Here is a 17180-nt window from a genome sequence, read left to right on the forward strand (position 1 = left end):
ACACTACTTTAGGATTGCCTGGATTCCAGATTGCTGGGATAGAGAGGGAGACTGTGATTTTTCTTCCCCCTCTCTAGCTGTTTCTGGAGAAAAGCCTGAAGTGGCCTTAAAACTGCTTAATCAGTGGAAGCTGCTGGCGGGGGGGCTCTAAAAATGCAGGACCTCAAGAGGTCATTTGCATTGTTTGAGCCTAGGACTATCTCTGCTTCTTTGTACATTGAGGTGAAACACACTCACCCACTGTACTGGTCTACAGTTTTTGTACCAATATGACACTTAAGTGTGTGAATCTGTGTTAAGTTATATGGTACAACACTGAGCATGAATGCAGTTATACTCGCATAAAGATACATATATGGCAAGGCTTATTCCCCTTCCCATATGGGAATAAGCTATAGGAGTATAGCACCCTCAGCAGCTATAACTACATCCACATTAGTGGCTGTTACTGCTTTACTAATAGCGCTATAGTTATAGCGGTACAACTGGGTGTAGATAAACCCTAATTCTGGGCACCTTATTGATTTCAAACAGAATAGTGAGTGTAAAGAGCAGATGGGACCTAATTGTGCTTCAAGAATCAAACTGTAAGCTTGGCTAGTTCATGGGAACATGGTTAGGTCTCACCTGCTGTGTGTGCAGTAAGAAAATGGTCTTTAACTATGAGAAAAGGACAATGAGAAAGGGACTGGGTCAGACCAGTGGTCCATGTAGTGCAGCATTCTGCCCCTGGCAGTGGCCAGCACTAGCTGCTGCTTCAGGAGAAAGGGCAAGAAACCCTGTGGTGGGTGTTATAAGAGAACCTGATCTCAGGGAAACTTTCTTCCTAACCCCCATTCTTCAGAGGACAGCTTATGTCCTGAAGCATGGGGGTTTCTATCCCTTCCCAACCGTGTTTTGGTTCTTTGATGACTTACTTACAACTTGGGCTAGTCTTGTTATCTGGAGCTGGGTACAGACCTTTCCTGACCAATGTGCTGCCAGCAGGTCCCTCTAACTGCACTGATGGGCTGGACAGGGACTGTCCATGCACCTGCCCCCCTGGGAGCTGGGATCTCTTGGTGGGAGGGCAGCCTCATTAGCAACCAGGAGCTAGGGTGACCAGATGACCCGATTTTTGGGTCTTTTTCTTATATAGGCTCCTATTACCCCCATCCCCATTTTTCACATTTGCTGTCTGGTCACCCTACGGGGGGGCGGGGTTTGTAATCTAAAACTGCGCCCCCCTCTCAGCGCGTTTAAACTCCAAGCCCCTGTGCTTTACCCTGCTCTTTGCACCCCCGGGGCCTCTTCCCCGGCCCTGCGCTTTGCCCCCCAAGCAGCGACCCAGCCCGCGTCTCGCTCCCTGCAGCCCGCGCGCGCGCACAGTGCCTTTAAGAGCCCGCGCGCCTGCGCCCTCCTCCTTTTTCCTAGCAACCGCCGCTGGGGAGACCCTGGTAACGGTGCACGGGGCAAGGGGAGACAGAGAGGAGGGAGGTCACGTGCTGCCGCGCGGCCGGAGAGCGTGCGCGAGCGTGCGCGCGCGAGCCGGTGTAGCCCTAGTAGCGGCGACGGCAGCTTGAGAAGGGGGAGGGAAGGAGGGAGAAGCGGGCGGGATTATTATGGGCTGTGGGTGCTGCTGCTGAGCAAGATGGAGCTGTCTGCAGTGGGGGAGCGAGTGTTCGCGGCCGAATCCATCATCAAGCGGCGGATCCGAAAGGTGAGCAGCCGCCCAGCCTGGCCCCGGCCCCCCGCTGCTTGGGTCTGTTGCAATGGCCATTTCCCTAATCCTCCCTCCCTCTCTTCTCTCCCGTCCTCATCTGTGTTTTGCAGGGGCGCATCGAGTACCTGGTGAAATGGAAAGGCTGGGCCATCAAGTGAGTTGTTTGAGTATTTCTCTGTGTGTGCGCGCGTGTGTATATGTGTGTGTGTATAAAGGGTTCTTCCCCAAGTCTGCTCAGAGATATTATGCATCCCTTTTCCATGCGCGCAAACTGTACTCTGGGGTAGCCTCCTCTCCCCCCTTCCCCACCTTCTCCCTTTTTATGTGGGTATTCCTGTTTTGGTTATTTTGTTGTGCCTTGGCAGGTACAGCACTTGGGAACCTGAAGAGAACATCCTGGACTCCCGTCTTATTGCAGCCTTTGAGCAGAAGTGAGTTTAATAAGGGAAAGCACATTTGTTTATTTGACATCTGAGCTACCAGACATCATAATAATAATGTGTGTGTGTGTGTGTGTGTGTGGTTTTTTCTTTAAAAAAGAAAAAGTTTAACTTTCTAAAATTTAACTCCCAAAAGGGAACGAGAGCGTGAGCTGTATGGGCCCAAGAAGAGAGGACCCAAGCCTAAAACTTTCCTCCTGAAGGTAACTCTTATTTAAATAACTTAGGCCCTGTTAGATGTACCCAAAATCCCGCTGCCTGTCAACTGTTGGAGGTACATAACTCTCAAATGACTTGGGCCTCCATTAGTCTGGGGGTCTGGTGCAACGAAATAAAAGAGGGGAACTAGAAGTAAGTGCGTGAGATGCTGCTTGGAGTAGGGAGGGGTTATCACCAATGGGATAATAAAAGCTGAGGTGTGCGTGCACATATTTGTGGGGATGTTCTCTTTTTGTCAGTCGTCTTCTCTCCTCACCCCCATCCACTCCCAGATGTTTGTCCCCACCTACCTGCTCTCTCTCCACACCATAGTGGTATTTCATTCACCCCCCCGCCCCTTTGGTCTGTATGTGATATTATAGCAGCATGCTTAGTGGCAATGAAAAGGTTTTGTAGTACTTTTTTTAAGATATAACAAGGGTCCTGCTGCTGCCTCCCCTCCTCTTCACATGTCAGTATGCTAGATGCCCCCAGGTGCTATATTGGCGGTCCTTTGAGGCTCCCTGCTTGTTCTGGAATTCTTAGAATAACTCTACCTCTTCATGGCATAGTTAAAGACTCCACTTCGTCCCCAGTGACAGTGTCATTTTCATATTTGTTTCTTCATGCATAGTCATTTTGTCTCACAGGGAAGACTTTAAAAAAGAAAAAAGGGCGGAGTCCCTAGTTTTTTCCCTTTAAAATCTGGTGGTGGTGACCTTTGTAGCAGAAGTTAAGTTTTTTCCTGTTAAGAGTTATATTCTGCCATATTCTGCTCTCTGACTGACACCCTGCAGACAAATTTATTGCATTCTTGCTTCCCTAACAATCCCAATCCTGGATGATAAATGAATGGATACATAAATAAATACATCCAGTATATTTAAGACAAATTTGTGTGGGGAGTCAGGAATTTCTCAGTTCTGGTCTAATCTGATACCCAGATGCTATGGAGATGGGTAGTTTAGTAATGTATCTAATACTCCTATCTCAGGCATTGACTCATTCTGTGGGTTTGGGCAAGTTACTTTATGTTTTTGTCTGCTTTCCCCATCTGTAAAATGGGGTTAATACTTTGCTCTCCTGCCTCACAGAGGTGTTGAGAGGCTTCACATCTTCAAAGCTCTGTTGAAACATAAGTGAAGCGCTAAGTGGCAGCACTCAAAGTTCTGTGCAGTTGGACAGTGGTTCTCAAACGGGGGTATGCGTATTCCTGGGGGTACTCAGAGGTCTTCCAGGGGGTACATCAACTCCTCTAAATATTTGTCTAGTTTTACAACAGGCTACATGAAAAGCACTAGCGAAGTCAGTACAAACTAAAATTTCATACAGAGCAGTATAGACAATGACTTGTTTATCTACTATACACTGAAATATAAGTAGGATATATTCCAATTGATTTATATTATAATTGTATGGTAAAAATGAGAATGTAAGCAATTTTTCAGTAATAGTGGCTGTGACACTCTTGTATTTTTATGTCTGATTTTGTAAGCAAGTAGTTTTTAAGTGAGGTGAAACTTGGGGGTACACAAGACAAATCAGACTCCTAGAATGTGTACAGTATTCTGGAAAGTTGAGAACCACTGCAGTAGGATGCCCTCTGTTATCTGCTTTGGAAAGATGCAACATATGGGAGAACCACAGAAATAGTTTAAAATGTGGGGAGAATCTTCCTGGGGTTTTCTGGATGCCCTGGTAAAAATTGGGGAGCTCTTTGGAAATTTTTAGGAAGCACTGGTGGTGATTGGAACATCCTCCCCCCCCACCCCACCCCCACACACGTACCCCTTGCCCACATTGTCTTGCCTTAATTAAAAACTGAAAATGATAAAAATCTGTTTGCTTTCCCCACTAATGGGTGTTTCTTTTTACTCTTCACTCAGTGAAACTGAACTAGTCAGTTTCACTCTATAGTCAGTTTTTATCTCTGATGCTTATGCTTTAGATCTTCTTGCGTTTGGGAGTCCAATAATGCAGAGGAAAGCTTAAGGTGACACCATTGACTTAAAGATAACACTTCTACTTGAATTTTTTTAACCTGGTATTACATGTAGCACTTGAAATCTGAAAAGAAACATTCTAAATTTTGCTTCTTTAGTCAAATACTCAATGTAAATAATTAGTTTCCTTGAATGGGTCAGTTGGTTTCCTCTTCTGTCTATATGGGATACAGCAGCATGGAAGGGAAACATTTCATTATAAAATTTATATGTGTAATATTATATATAGCAAAATGTGATTGTAAAGTCACAAAAAGCTGGCAGGGCATCTCAGAAACAGGTACAGATTATGAATCTACCTTACTTCTAATTTACTGACTACATTGATTAGATTTCTAGTTAATGGTTTTCTATTTTAAAAAAATATTGGGGGTGGGGGACACAAATCATTGAGTCTTCAAGAGATAAGCATTCCTTTAATTTCTTAAACACCACCACCGGTAACAATATTCCTTCACTAGTGTCTTGACTTTCCTTAATTCTTTTCCTCCCCAACTCTTGAAATCTACTTGACTGTTACTGAAAACCTCCGACTTGTGCTTATAGCTAGCTTGACACACTGGAGAAGAGGGTGAAGTGTGGAATAAAAAATTGCCGCTGGTAGGTTGATGCCTCGCTGTGGGGGGCACTGAGCAGGGCAGGAGCTGCTGGTGTCTCCCTCTGGGGAGGGGATCTGGTGAGATGAGGTTTTGCTGGGGACTTGCCTTAGTTGCTAGTTCCTTTGACTTCTGATTCAGCCCTAAAAATAACACCCCAGACTAGATGGCAAGAAACAACTCTCTTTTGATTTAGTACCATCTGAACTTGTCCAAACTTTTTGAGGAAACTTTGCAAAGTGATTTCAGTTAGAAAATCAGTACAAAGGACTGAAGGGCTACTTTTAGCTGAAGTCCTATCTTTGTGTCTGCCAAAGCCAAGGTTTTGACTCCTGTTAATCCTGCAGAACTGATGCCACTACAGGAGGAGAAGCAGGGTTCTGTTCTGTCTCACACATTAAACGTGTTGTCAGTTCTTTTGACTGCAGAATCTCTTGCCGATGAGGACTTCTGAAGCATGTGGGAGAAACTTGACTCTTGGGTCCTCAGGGGAGTTTGCAGAGCTGGCAGTTAGAACAATATTCTTTTTGACTTGCAATCTCAACCGATTAGAACTGGAAGGTATGGAGATTAAATACAGAACCAGACCATGACTGGTTTTAAAAGGCTAGTGTGCACTCGTAATGAATGGTTTCGTATATAATGTTTCTGACCAAGATTTTCAAATGTGGTGTTTCAAGTTAGGCTTGTAAATCCGTATGACAGCATCTAAATAAGTGACCTGATTTGAAATTCCATTTGCTTATTTATTTAGTTACCTTAATACTGATTTGGAGTCAGATTTACAAAGGAATTACTTTTTGATTTGAGTTATGTGCCTTATCTGTTTCGGCACTTCTAAAAATCCCACTAGTCAGGCTTCTAATGCTTGGCTTTTCTATCAGATCACTAAGGGATATCACACCTGTGTTTGTGATATCACTAACAAGCTCTTACATCCTGGATGGCAGGACTGAAAGTGTGGGCTTCAGCTGCAGTATTTTGGGTAGGAGGTTTGGTTGTATTCCCTGGATTTTTGAGTCAAACTTTCCCATGGATGAAGAGCTCAATCCCAGAGGACGAGTTCATTTGCAGGGGGGATCATGGCATGCAATAGCCTGTAAGGTGAGACTAACTTATGGATAACATAAGTTGTTGCTTTGGGAGGGGAATTTGGAGTGGCTGATGTAGGACAATCCTTTCCAACCTTTATTAATGTGACATCTCTGATGAACCTTGTCTGTAGCAGGTTCCTTGAGGGTTTAGAAATGTATAGATAGGAAATAACAATAAGATTCAGTCTGGGGGAAAATGGAAGCTTTTGCAGGCTAATAGAGACACATTAACTGTCCCCCCCACACACTTTGCATGCAACTTTTGTCTTCCTTTCCCACCTCCCTGGGATACTTCTTTCCTCACAGCTTTGTGGGCTTGGGAAATTCAGGGGTCACATGCAACTCCTTGAGGTCAGGCATGTGCTATTGGAGGACATGTCCCTGACCCTCCTGCTCAGCTTGCAGAGATCTCTATTCTCAGTCACTCTAAATAATAAGGTGAAGATTGGAGGGTGTTAATGGAGGAAGAAGTAGTAATCGAGAGCGTGCAGTAATAGACTGCACTTGCCCTGCACAATAGGGGATTTCCCTCTTGCTGCTTGCAAGACCTAATTTAGTCTGTAAACTGAAGTGGAGGGAGGCGCAACATGATGTTAAGCAACTTTCCCCCTCAAACTCCGCATTTGATCTCCCTGTTCATAAATTACCCCTCAGCAGGTTGAAACTGAAATCTGTTCCCTCATAGCATTCTCCTCCAATGGGAAAACACAGTTTATGGTAGGGTTGCTTAGGAGCACAGCTTGCTGTTGCTCTGTCAGCTAAAGGTTGCAGAACAGACAGGCAGTAAAACAAGGCAGAATGCTAGGCCAAGAGGTGAAAGGGGAAATAAGGGCTCTTATAAATGTATTATTTGAGGGAGGAATACAAGACAAAGCAGATGCACCAATAAATAAGGGAGGAATCATGTAAATACGTCAGAGCTACTGAAATGTTTTAGTTTGAATCAAAACAAGAAAAGAATTGCATCCAAGGTCTTTATTACTTCCTATTTGTAGTTATTGACATAAATTAGTTAAAGTAAGATTTGTGGGGAACTTGATTATGTACTTATCACCCTGTCTTCAGTATGTGCGTCCTGGAGTGTGAAGGAAAGGAGCTGATGAAATTATTTGTTAGGTCACTAGCAATAATTATTTAAAATAGAACAGAAATAGGGAGGTGCTAGGGGATGAGAATTCATTAGGGGGCTGAGCAAATGTGATACAGATTTCCAAAAGAAGGGAAAAAAGTGATCCTAGCAATTACTGTGCTGTAAGTCAACCTTCATTCTCTGTTAAACGAGAACAAAATCTCTAGATGTTTGCAGATTGTTTCATCTTGGTGAAAACTGAACCATGATCAGTAAACAGGGTATTCTATGTACAGCACTGAGCACATCTCCCACAGTAAAGTCACAAAGGTAGAGACAGTTCCTGCTCCAAGGAATTTACCATCTGAAGGAGGGATTTAAGATGCACTTGTGAAGTTCAGAGAAAGGATCAACTTTTATTGTCTTAGACTATGAACCCTTACAATTCATGAGCACCATAGAAGTATTAAGCCTTCAGCGGGGAGAAGTGTGTTTCTTGCTGAGATTTGAGTGGAAAGAAGACTTTGTAAACTGGGATTGGGAGGTAGTTCCAGGTATAGAGGGAAGCAGGCACATAGCCAGGAGTAGGAAGAGAAGATGAATGGGTCAGCAAAACTATCAACTTTCAGGGGGAAGAGGAGCATTTGTAAATGATATCTGACAAACTTGATCACGTATTTGGTAGAATTACTGGACTAGTGGCTGGAGGGAACATGGTAGTTGGGACATCTGGATTTTTGCTAAAGCATTTGATATTGTTTCTTGAAACTGTACTTGAAAAATGAATTCAAGCTGACTTGAGTATGTGTACTCTAACATGAATTGCTAAGCATTGCAAAGAGTGTAAGCAATGATTAACAGCATCATGCTGAGTTGGAGGGAGTGTTAGGTTCCATTTTAGCCTGTTTGTTGTCAATCTATTAGAGGAGAAAACCAGCATGTTAATTCCATTCATAGGATAGTAAAATACAAGGTGTCATGAAGGTAGGGAAATAAAATATGGGCAGGAAATAAGAAATGGATTCAACCAGGAAAAATGCAGACAAGTGTTTCTGGGATAGGAAGTAATCTGGGACACAAGTATTCAGTGAGCAAAAGAAACTTTGAGAGCAGAAATACTTTTAAAAGAGAGAGACACGCATACCGTGGTGTGATAGTGAAAAGCAAATCACACATCAGATTAGTATGATGTAGTGTCAGAAAAGACAAGGGGTTTTATGAATTTTCTGTGCAGAGTGAGTCATGCCAGCTATCAAGGAGTTAATAATACCTCATTGTATGGTTTCAGTTCACTTGGAATAAGATATATCATTCACTGCACCGCATCACACAAGTAGATAATCCCAAACTGGAGGAAGTTCAGAGAAGAACAATAAAAATGTTTGAGGGGCTGTGATAATGATGTGTGAGACAGGACACGGATTCAAAGTAAAATATCAACCAGAATAACTTGGTTAAAAGATGTCTGAAGAGAACCACAACCATCTGTATGTATTTAAATGGTGAGGAAAAGAGTGAGAATTTATTCGGGTTCAAAGAGCTATTGAAACGGATCGGCAACCTTTCAGATGTGCTGTGCCGAGTCTTCATTTATTCACTCTAATCTAAGGTTTCCTGTGCCAGTCATACATTTTAACATTTTTACAAGGTCTCTTCCTATAAGTCTATAATACATACAACAGTAGTTTAGTTATATAAAGTAAATAAGATTTTTAAAATATTTAAGAGGCTTCATTTAAAATTGAATTAAAATGCAGAGTCCTCCGGACCAGTGGCCAGGACTCGGGCAGTGTGAGTGCCACTGAAAATCAGCTCAAGTGCCGTCTTCAGCACGCGTGCCATAGGTTGCCTATCCCTGTACTAGACTGTAGGCTCTTTGGGTTAGAAATCTGAATATCTGTGCTGTAAGGCACATAGGACATGGAATAATGGCTCAGATTCATCCAAAAAGAAACTCTGGATGCGTATTAGGATGTCATGCCTGACAGTGAAATCTGTTAGGATTTGTCTATGCTAGAGATTTTTAACCTTTGCTGAGGATAAACACGTTTGTGGCCTGGAATAAACATTTGGGGAGAGTCCACGCTGGCCTTACAAACACATTAACCACCTTGAGTTATTTGACAATCATTTAACTCCAGGTATAAAACATCTAGCGTAGATGAGCCTTTAGACTGTGAAATTGTTTCCAGATGAAGCAGTAGAAGCCCCCATCCATCACTGGAGCTGTTTACATCTAGACTAGACAAAGCACTGGAGATCTTACTGTAGGGAATAGCCTTGTATTATCCAGAGATAAGCTACGTGGCCTCAAGTCTCCAGTCCCAACTTCTCCCATTGTGTGGCAGGGCTGCTTGAGAGGTTTGAGGCTTCCTGCAGCTTGCGCTCTTGTCATAACTTGGGATTGAAGTCGGCAGGGTGAGGGCAGTTAGCAAGAGTGGAATCTTTTGGGATCAGATATAAGGAGTTGGAGTGAGTTCATAGGCCCCATCTTGGTTCCTCGCTTTGATGACTTTTAAAGTGCTGCTCTTAAGTTTCTGAGTGTTTTCTCGCCATTCCCATGATGAGAGCTATAGGTCTAGTACAAGTTGCGTGATGGCAGAGGAAATAATAGTGCAGCTTAAAACCTTAGCTCCCCAGAACCTGTCCTGAGCTCACTCTGTGTGAGTGTGAGTCAGGAGGACGAGGTGAGATAGTGGATGTTGTATCCTAGGGACTGCAGTTCTCACTGTGGTCACTAGATGGTACAAGAATCATTTGATTCTAAGTTGGCAAGGCAATAATGGGTGTGGGGCCAAAAGGTCTGGTTAATTCTGGCCAGGACTGCGTTTTGGGGCAAGAGAATTATAGAGTGACTCTGTTTGAGATGAGGGAGATTCTGTTTCAATGGGGTAGGGGCATCTTAACCTTGCAGGGCGCCATTTAAAGCGTGACTCTGCTCTGAAAAGCAAGTGTAAAATTACCCTGTAGGGTTCTGTGTTTGTTATCTCGAGCTCAGACTATCTGAATTTACAAATGAAAATGTAATTTAGCTCCCTGAAGACAATCCTGTTGCTGATGCATGAGCCAGAGTAAATTCCAGCTCACTCTCCCAGAGATGTCGTGGCTCTACAGAACTAAGAAGAACTAAAAATGTTTGTCCCAAACGTTAGCAGATATGACTCCTGATACATTTATTGCGGAGGAGTGGGGAGAGCAGCTCTCTCTTTTCTCTGAGAAAAGCAGGTGCTTCTTCTACACTTTCACTATTTAATCTGTCACGTTGAACAAATATCTCATCTGAAGGAGCAGGACAAGTCTGGACAAGTTTTTAGGGGGAGAATAAGAACACAGGAATTGCATCGGAACCTGGGGGTGGAATAGGAACATAAGAATTGCATCGGGAACTAATATAGAACCTAGGTCAGAGGTACTTTAATTATTTTTTTGTCAAAGTCCGGACTCCAGAGAGAATTTTTCACACCACAGTAACAATAATGATAAGTAAGTAAAAAGATTTTTGCAGTCTCTTCAAAAGCATCTGATGGGAAGTACAACCTAGATGAAGCTACTATAAGATGGATGCATAACTGATTGGACAACCGTTCCCAGAGAGTAGTTATCAGTGGTTCACAGTCAAGCTGGAATGGCATATCAAGTGGGGTCCCGCAGGGATCAGTCCTGGGTCCGGTTCTGTTCAATATCTTAATGATTTCGATAATGGCATAGAAGTACACTTATAAAGTTTGCAGATGATATGAAGCTGGGAGGGATTGTAAGTGCTTTGGAGAATAGGATTAAAATTCAAAATCATCTGGACAAACTGGAGAAATGGTCTGAAGTAAGTAGGATGAAATTCAATAAGGACAAATGCAAAGTACTCCACTTAGGAAGGAACAATCAGTTGTACACATACATAATGGGAAATTACTGCCTAGAAAGAAGTACTTTGGAAAGGGGTCTGAGAGTCATAGTGCATCACAAGCTAAATATGAGTCAACAGTGAAACACTGTTGCAAAACAAGCAAACATTCTGGGTATTAGCAGGAGTGTTGCAAGCAAGACATGAGAAGTAATTCTTCTGCTCCACTCAGCACTGATTAGGCCTTAACTGGAGTACTAAGTCCAGTTCTGAGGGCCACATTTCAGGAAAGATGTGGACAAATTGGAGAAAGTCCAGAGAAGAGGAACAAAAATGAATAAAGGTCTAAAAAGTATGACCTATGAAGGAAGATTGAAAAAAATGGGTTTGTTTAGTTTGGAGAAGACTGAGGGGGGGACATTAGTTTTCAGGTATATAAAAGGTTGTTACAAGGAGAAGGCAAGTAAATTGTTCTCATTTACCTCTGAGGATAGGACAAGAAGCAATTAGCTTAAATTGCAGCAAGAGTGGTTTAGGTTGGACATTAGGAAAAACTTCGACTGTCAGGGCGGTTAAGCACTAGAGTGAATTGCCTAGGGAGGTTGTGAAATCTCTTAAAAATCTCCAGTGACAGAGCAGGTTAGACAAAAAACTATCAGAGATGGTCTATACTTAGTCCTGTCTTGAGTACAGGGGAACAGACTACAAGACCTCTCGTGGTCCCTTCCACTCCTATGATTCTATGTTCAGTATCTTTTTGAACCTTGAATCTGAGACTTTCCTCTCACAGTATCCATCAGACCACAACCTTCTCCATCAACCCTTCCTAAAGATCCATTTCTCCCATGACACCTACAGGAAGTTAACCAACTAATTGTCTGGATGGGACTTTGTTTGTTTGCTTTATTCCTCTTGTTTGTCTTCTAGATTGTGAGATTATGGACACAGTCCCTGTTCCCTGCATTCAGACAGTGCCTAGCATGCTTTGGGGTTCTTACTCACCCTAAATAAACTTTTTGGTGCTCAGCCCCACCAACAACCACCATATGCTTATTAGGATGATTGTCCCCTTCTCCTGGTGACAGGGTATAGCAACAATTGAGTGTAGCTTTAGATTCTCTGGCACCAGGCTCCCTGGGCACTTTCCTTTGTGCTACTCATTCAGGGGATCATGTAAGAAGTGGGGGGTCAAGGAAATGCTTGTCCATGCAGTTCTGCTGTAGCGCTTCGTGAGGATGCTACTTATGACGACAGGAGTGCTTCTCCTGCCAGCGTAGGTACTCCACCTCCTCAAGAGATGGTGGTTTTGTCTACAGGAGAAGTCCTCCCATAGACATAGCATTGTCTACACAGGGGGTAAGGTCGGTATAACTGCATCACTTAGGTGAGGATTTTCCACACCCCTGAGCGACGTAGTCTGCCAACGTAAATCCGTAGTGTCGACCTAGTCTCAGGCTCCCTCAAAGTGCAGTCCTTGGTAAGTCCTAGAACCTGACTGGCTTACCTGCGCGAACTTCCCTTGTTTGTGGAGGAGCCATTCGTGGTGATTGATAGTAACAGTCTGCAGACAACGTCTGCTGTTCCTTTCCCATGGCTCTGAGTTCCTTGGTTGGTGGTTTTCATTGCTGCTGAACACACACCAGCAGGTCGTTTTTCTCATTTGTCAAAGATGATGCAAGTGTCAGAGCTGCCATCTTGGCTGATGCATTGGGGATTGAACAGAGAACTTCTGGAGCTAAAGCAGGACCTGCTACAGCTTGAACTAAAGAGCCAAGACTCCATAGCTAGGGGCTGTAACAGGCACTGAGAGGGACTTCTGGCAGCCATTCACCACTGGGTTACCTTAGTACAGTGGTCCCCAATGCGGTGCCTGTGGGCGCCGCGGCGCCTGCAGGGGCATCTTAATCCGCCTGCGTCCTGGCCCCCGGGAGAGCACCCGCTGAAATGCTGCCGAATTTCAGCGGCATTTCGGCGGGGACGCCTCTTGATGACAATGCTTGTCACTGACAAGTGATGTCATCGAGAGATGTCGCTCCCGAATTTCGGCGGGGACACCTCTCGATGACGTTGCTTGTCGACGGCAAGCGGCGTCATTGAGAGGCGTCACCTCCGAAATTCGGCGGCATTTCAGCGGGTGCTCCACTGCCGCAGTGGTCCTTCGGCTGGCGGCCACCAGCCAAAAAGGTTGGGGACCACTACCTTAGAGCTAGGATCCTGTGCATTTATTTCTTCATTTAAATATTATTTTGTATACAAACGAGGTGTAGCTCTCTGGTTCCTGACAGGGTGCTTCTAATGTGGTCTTGTCACCCCAAGCTGAGGTGCCCCCGATTCAAGGCCTGGCATATCTCCGGTCATCTCTGACTCTATTCTTCTCTCTCCTCCCCCACCGCAGGCTCGGGCCCAGGCGGAGGCCCTTCACATTGGGGATGTACACTTTTCTGTCAAGCCTGGCTCTAGCACCTCCTCGCCCAAGCTGCACTCCAGTGCCGCAGTGCACCGGCTCAAGAAAGACATCCGGCGATGCCATCGGATGTCCCGGCGCCCCTTGCCCCGCCCAGACCCCCAGAACAGTGGGGGTGTGAGTGGGGGGGCTGGCATACGTCCTCCAGTCTCGCCCTTCTCTGAGACTGTCCGTATCATCAACCGCAAGGTGAAGCCTCGTGAGCCCAAACGCAGCCGCATCATCCTCAACCTCAAGGTTATTGACAAGGGTGGAAAGGCCACAAGTGGAGGAGGGGGCTTGGCCCGGCCAAAGATTCCCTCACGAAACCGTGTCATTGGCAAGAGTAAGAAGTTCAGCGAGAGCATCCTCCGCACCCAGATCCGCCACATGAAGTTCGGCACCTTCTCTCTGTACAACAAGCCGTCCACTGCACCAGCCACATCTCTGGAGGGCAAGATGGAGGCAGGGGGCTCACAAGGTGCCTCCTGCGGGCTGATCATGGGCTCTACCCCTTACGATGCCCGCAGCTCCAGCTCATCAGGCTGCCCCTCTCCTACCCCTCACTCTTCCTCCGACCCAGACGATTCTCCCCCAAAGCTGCTTCCCGAGACCCTGAGTCCCGCCATCCCAGACTGGCGCGAGTCGGAGGTCCTGGACCTGTCGATCCCACCAGAATCAGCGGCCACCAGCAAGCGCTCTCCCCCTGGGAGATGTGCTGGGGGCCAGACACCCTCATCGTCCCTTTCCTCTTCTGACCCAGAGCAGGAGGCTGGCGACTGGCGCCCCGAGATGTCCCCCTGCTCCAACGTGGTGGTCACGGATGTCACCAGCAATCTCCTGACCGTCACTATCAAGGAGTTCTGCAACGCAGAGGATTTTGAGAAGGTGGCAGCGGGTGGAGGAGGCAGCAAGTGAGAAGTTGGCTTCCTGCTTTGGGGGGGGAAGGGGAGGCTCTGGAAGAAGTCCTGGTGTGAATGGCTGTTAGTTTTCTCCTGCTCTGCCCCCTCCCCTTCCCTGGTTCTTTTTCTTTCTGCTCAGAGACTGGGGTGGGAGTTGGAGGGCAGAGGTGTCTGAAGTTCCCAGATGTGTCAGCTGCGAGGGGTTGGGCTGGGGAATGATCATTTGTCTTCAAAGAACATGTTGTCAAACTGGTATGGAGCCTGGGCGACAATGGAGAGAGTGTGTGTGTGTTTATGTGTTGGGGCTGGGTGGGGAAGGATCCCCCCATCTTTTCTGAAGATATGGGGGAGCTCCTGCTACTGGAGAGATGGATAAGGCACTTGAAAGGAGCTGTGCGCCCCCCCACCTTCCCCTTCTGCCCTGCACTGTGTACACACTCCTCCACTTCTCCAGTTCTTACCCTGCCTTCTCCCAGGGCAGCTCGGACCCTCTTTCTCTGTGGCATGGGTTTGCTGTCTCTTATGATCCAGCTTACAGCCAGAGCTACTGATCTCTGGGAGAGGGACACTATCGGGGGGGGGAGGGGGAGCGGGATCAGAAGGTAAAGCATCAGGGCTAGAACGAGATTGCAGCAGAGCCTGAGTTGGGGGTTGCACCCCTACAACACATGCCCCCGGCTCACTTCCTTCTTGCTTTTACTAGTGGTGCTAACTTGGCAGTTGTATGGGCACTTTGAGACCACCTGGGCCCTTCCTCCTCCCTTCTGCTCCTTCCCTTCCAGATCTTCCAGTTTGCTCAGCTTTGTTGGGCCTGTCACTTCCAGCCTGGATCTTCCTCCTCGTGTTCATCATTTGCACTTGCTCGGGTCTGAGACATGCCGTACCCTTCCTAAGCCTTTTCTAATGGAAGTGGGAAAGCCACACACCCGTCCATCAATTCAGGAGGAGCAATGGCTTGGAATGACATTACCCCAGCCAGCTGAGGTCAGCAAGTCATACCTCCCCAGGGAAAATAAAAGCCTCCTTGTCTCCACTGAATCGCTTCACAGGCCTTGTGTGTGCGAAGGAAGATCTGCTACTCTTCCTGCTCGATTTCATCTCTTTCTGGTGGGTGGGTTGGAGAGAGTTCACCACAACCTTTTCCAGGATCTGAAATTGCCTCTACAATTGTTGACCAAAGGTGCTAAGAACCTATTGTAAGAATTACCGTATCTTACATTTAGTGTGTGTATGTGTGTGTGCGCGCCTGCCTGCCTCTCCTTCCCCTGCCCCCCCACCCCACCCCCAACTCCTTGGTTTTACATGTTCAGTGTGAAATTGGATCTGGAATGGCCCCCACCCTCTGTAATTGGAAGCAGGCGAAGGTATGGCTTTGTCCATTTCCTTGAGACATGTTCTTAATGTCCAAGGTGCAAAAGCGCTCTTCTTTGCCATTCCATGGCTTGTTTGATTCTATGTCAGTGGTGAGCTTTGTGACTAGATACCCCTCCCTCATTTCCCTACTCCACTGTTGCTGAATCTGTGAAACACTGAGGTGTGGGGAAGAGAGGCTGTTACATTCAGTCTAAATTGGTGTTGCAGTGAGTGTCTGCCTTGATTCCATGACCTTGGGGGAAAAGGGGTGGGGTGGGGTGTTGCTTGTTGTGGGATCCATAATAAATATGCCTGCAGGTGTGCGTGTACTGGGTGGAGGAGAGAGGAACTCAACTCTAAGGACTTCTCTCTCTCTCTCACACACACACACAGCCACCAAAATAACTAAATTGGGTGGAATTCACCCCTTTTGTGGGTTTGCCTGCAAACACCCTGGATTTGAAGGGTATGTCTACACTACAAGCACTACAGCTGCTGCTACGCCACTGTAGCATAGACACTTGCTACAGTGATAAAAGGGGTTTTTCTGTCGATGTAAAACCACTGCTTCAAGAGGCTGAAGGTTGAAAGAATTCTTTCACTGACCTGGCTGCACCTACAGTGGGGGTTAGGTTGACCTAAGTACATTGCACAGGGCACAACATTTTTCACAACCTTAAGCAATGTGTGGCTAGTTCGATCTAATTTTTAGGTGTAGACCAGCCTTAAAACTCACCTACTGCAAAATAAGTGTCCTCACAGAGACTTGTATCAAAATTTAAAAAAGGTGTGAATTCAAAATTCCAGTTTGTGTGTAGCCAATCTGAAAGATGGTCCCACTTGTGGTTAGTGGTATTCCCACACAACCACAACACCCCCCCTCCCCCCCACACACACATAAAACTGCCCATCCTTTGTGGGTTTTTTAAACAAAACTTAAAATCCAGCAGAATATTTCAAAACTAGTTACAGGGTGGGGGAGACTTCCCCATTCATTCATCAGTCCAAGGCTTCCTGTAATTTGTTGGATATGTACGTGTGTATGTGAATTAATACCTGCCTGTTGTCTTTGCTTTGTTTTGCATCTTTCCTTCACCTTGCGCATGCAGGGTTCTCTTATTTCATGGTAACTTATTCTAATGCCAGCAGCTTTAGAAAAAAGCAGGCTGGGGAGATGTGGGAGATCTATATTGGGAGAATAACAAGGAGACTTGTGTTAAAGAGAGACGATTTTTAAAAGGAATTACTTTATGGAGCTGCAAGATAAGAGAAACTATTTTACCAAGTAGATGCATGCCAACCAGTCACTTTTATTTTTAGATTGCTTGGTTACTCTTGGCGTGTATGTGATGGCGTTCTTGTTTCGTGGTAATAAAGTTCAGAAATATTTGAAAAGTTTAAGTGGGGATAAAAGGGAACTTTAATAGGAAACTCTTGACATGTTTTAGCCAAGAAATGCTCACTTGGCAGAGGTGTAGTTTGTTTGTTTTTTTCCCCCCCTCCTGATGTCTGTTTGATGTTCCTGGATTTTTTTTCGTA

At 45.6% G+C, this 17180-nt stretch overlaps 1 protein-coding gene across 2 annotated transcripts; it reads left to right on the forward strand.

The window, feature by feature from the left end:
• The first annotated feature begins 1351 nt into the window (after window positions 1-1351).
• Window positions 1352-16529, forward strand: CBX6 (chromobox 6). 2 transcript variants are annotated; one of them, XM_032790254.2, is made up of 5 exons: window positions 1352-1699; window positions 1813-1856; window positions 2068-2133; window positions 2279-2345; window positions 13393-16529. In XM_032790254.2, the coding sequence occupies exons 1-5, from the start codon at window positions 1631-1633 to the stop codon at window positions 14302-14304; spliced, it is 1158 nt and encodes a 385-aa protein (XP_032646145.2). In that variant the 5' UTR covers window positions 1352-1630; the 3' UTR covers window positions 14305-16529. The 2 variants fall into 2 exon arrangements, with proteins under 2 accessions (XP_032646145.2, XP_032646143.2); XM_032790252.2 differs by having other exon boundaries at window positions 1354-1699; window positions 13339-16529.
• Window positions 16530-17180: the final 651 nt, after the last annotated feature.

This window comes from Chelonoidis abingdonii, chromosome 1 (genome assembly GCF_003597395.2).
Source record: "Chelonoidis abingdonii isolate Lonesome George chromosome 1, CheloAbing_2.0, whole genome shotgun sequence".
NCBI classification, from domain to species: domain Eukaryota; kingdom Metazoa; phylum Chordata; order Testudines; family Testudinidae; genus Chelonoidis; species Chelonoidis abingdonii.

Excerpts from the sequence above, each read along its gene's own strand:
- CBX6 (XM_032790252.2), top strand. The coding sequence starts at position 1,631 with ATGGAGCTGTCTGCAGTGGGGGAGCGAGTGTTCGCGGCCGAATCCATC. Across the intron at positions 1,857-2,067 it reads TGGAAAGGCTGGGCCATCAA|GTACAGCACTTGGGAACCTG; the intron begins GTGAGTTGTTTG and ends GTGCCTTGGCAG. Across the intron at positions 2,134-2,278 it reads ATTGCAGCCTTTGAGCAGAA|GGAACGAGAGCGTGAGCTGT; the intron begins GTGAGTTTAATA and ends AACTCCCAAAAG.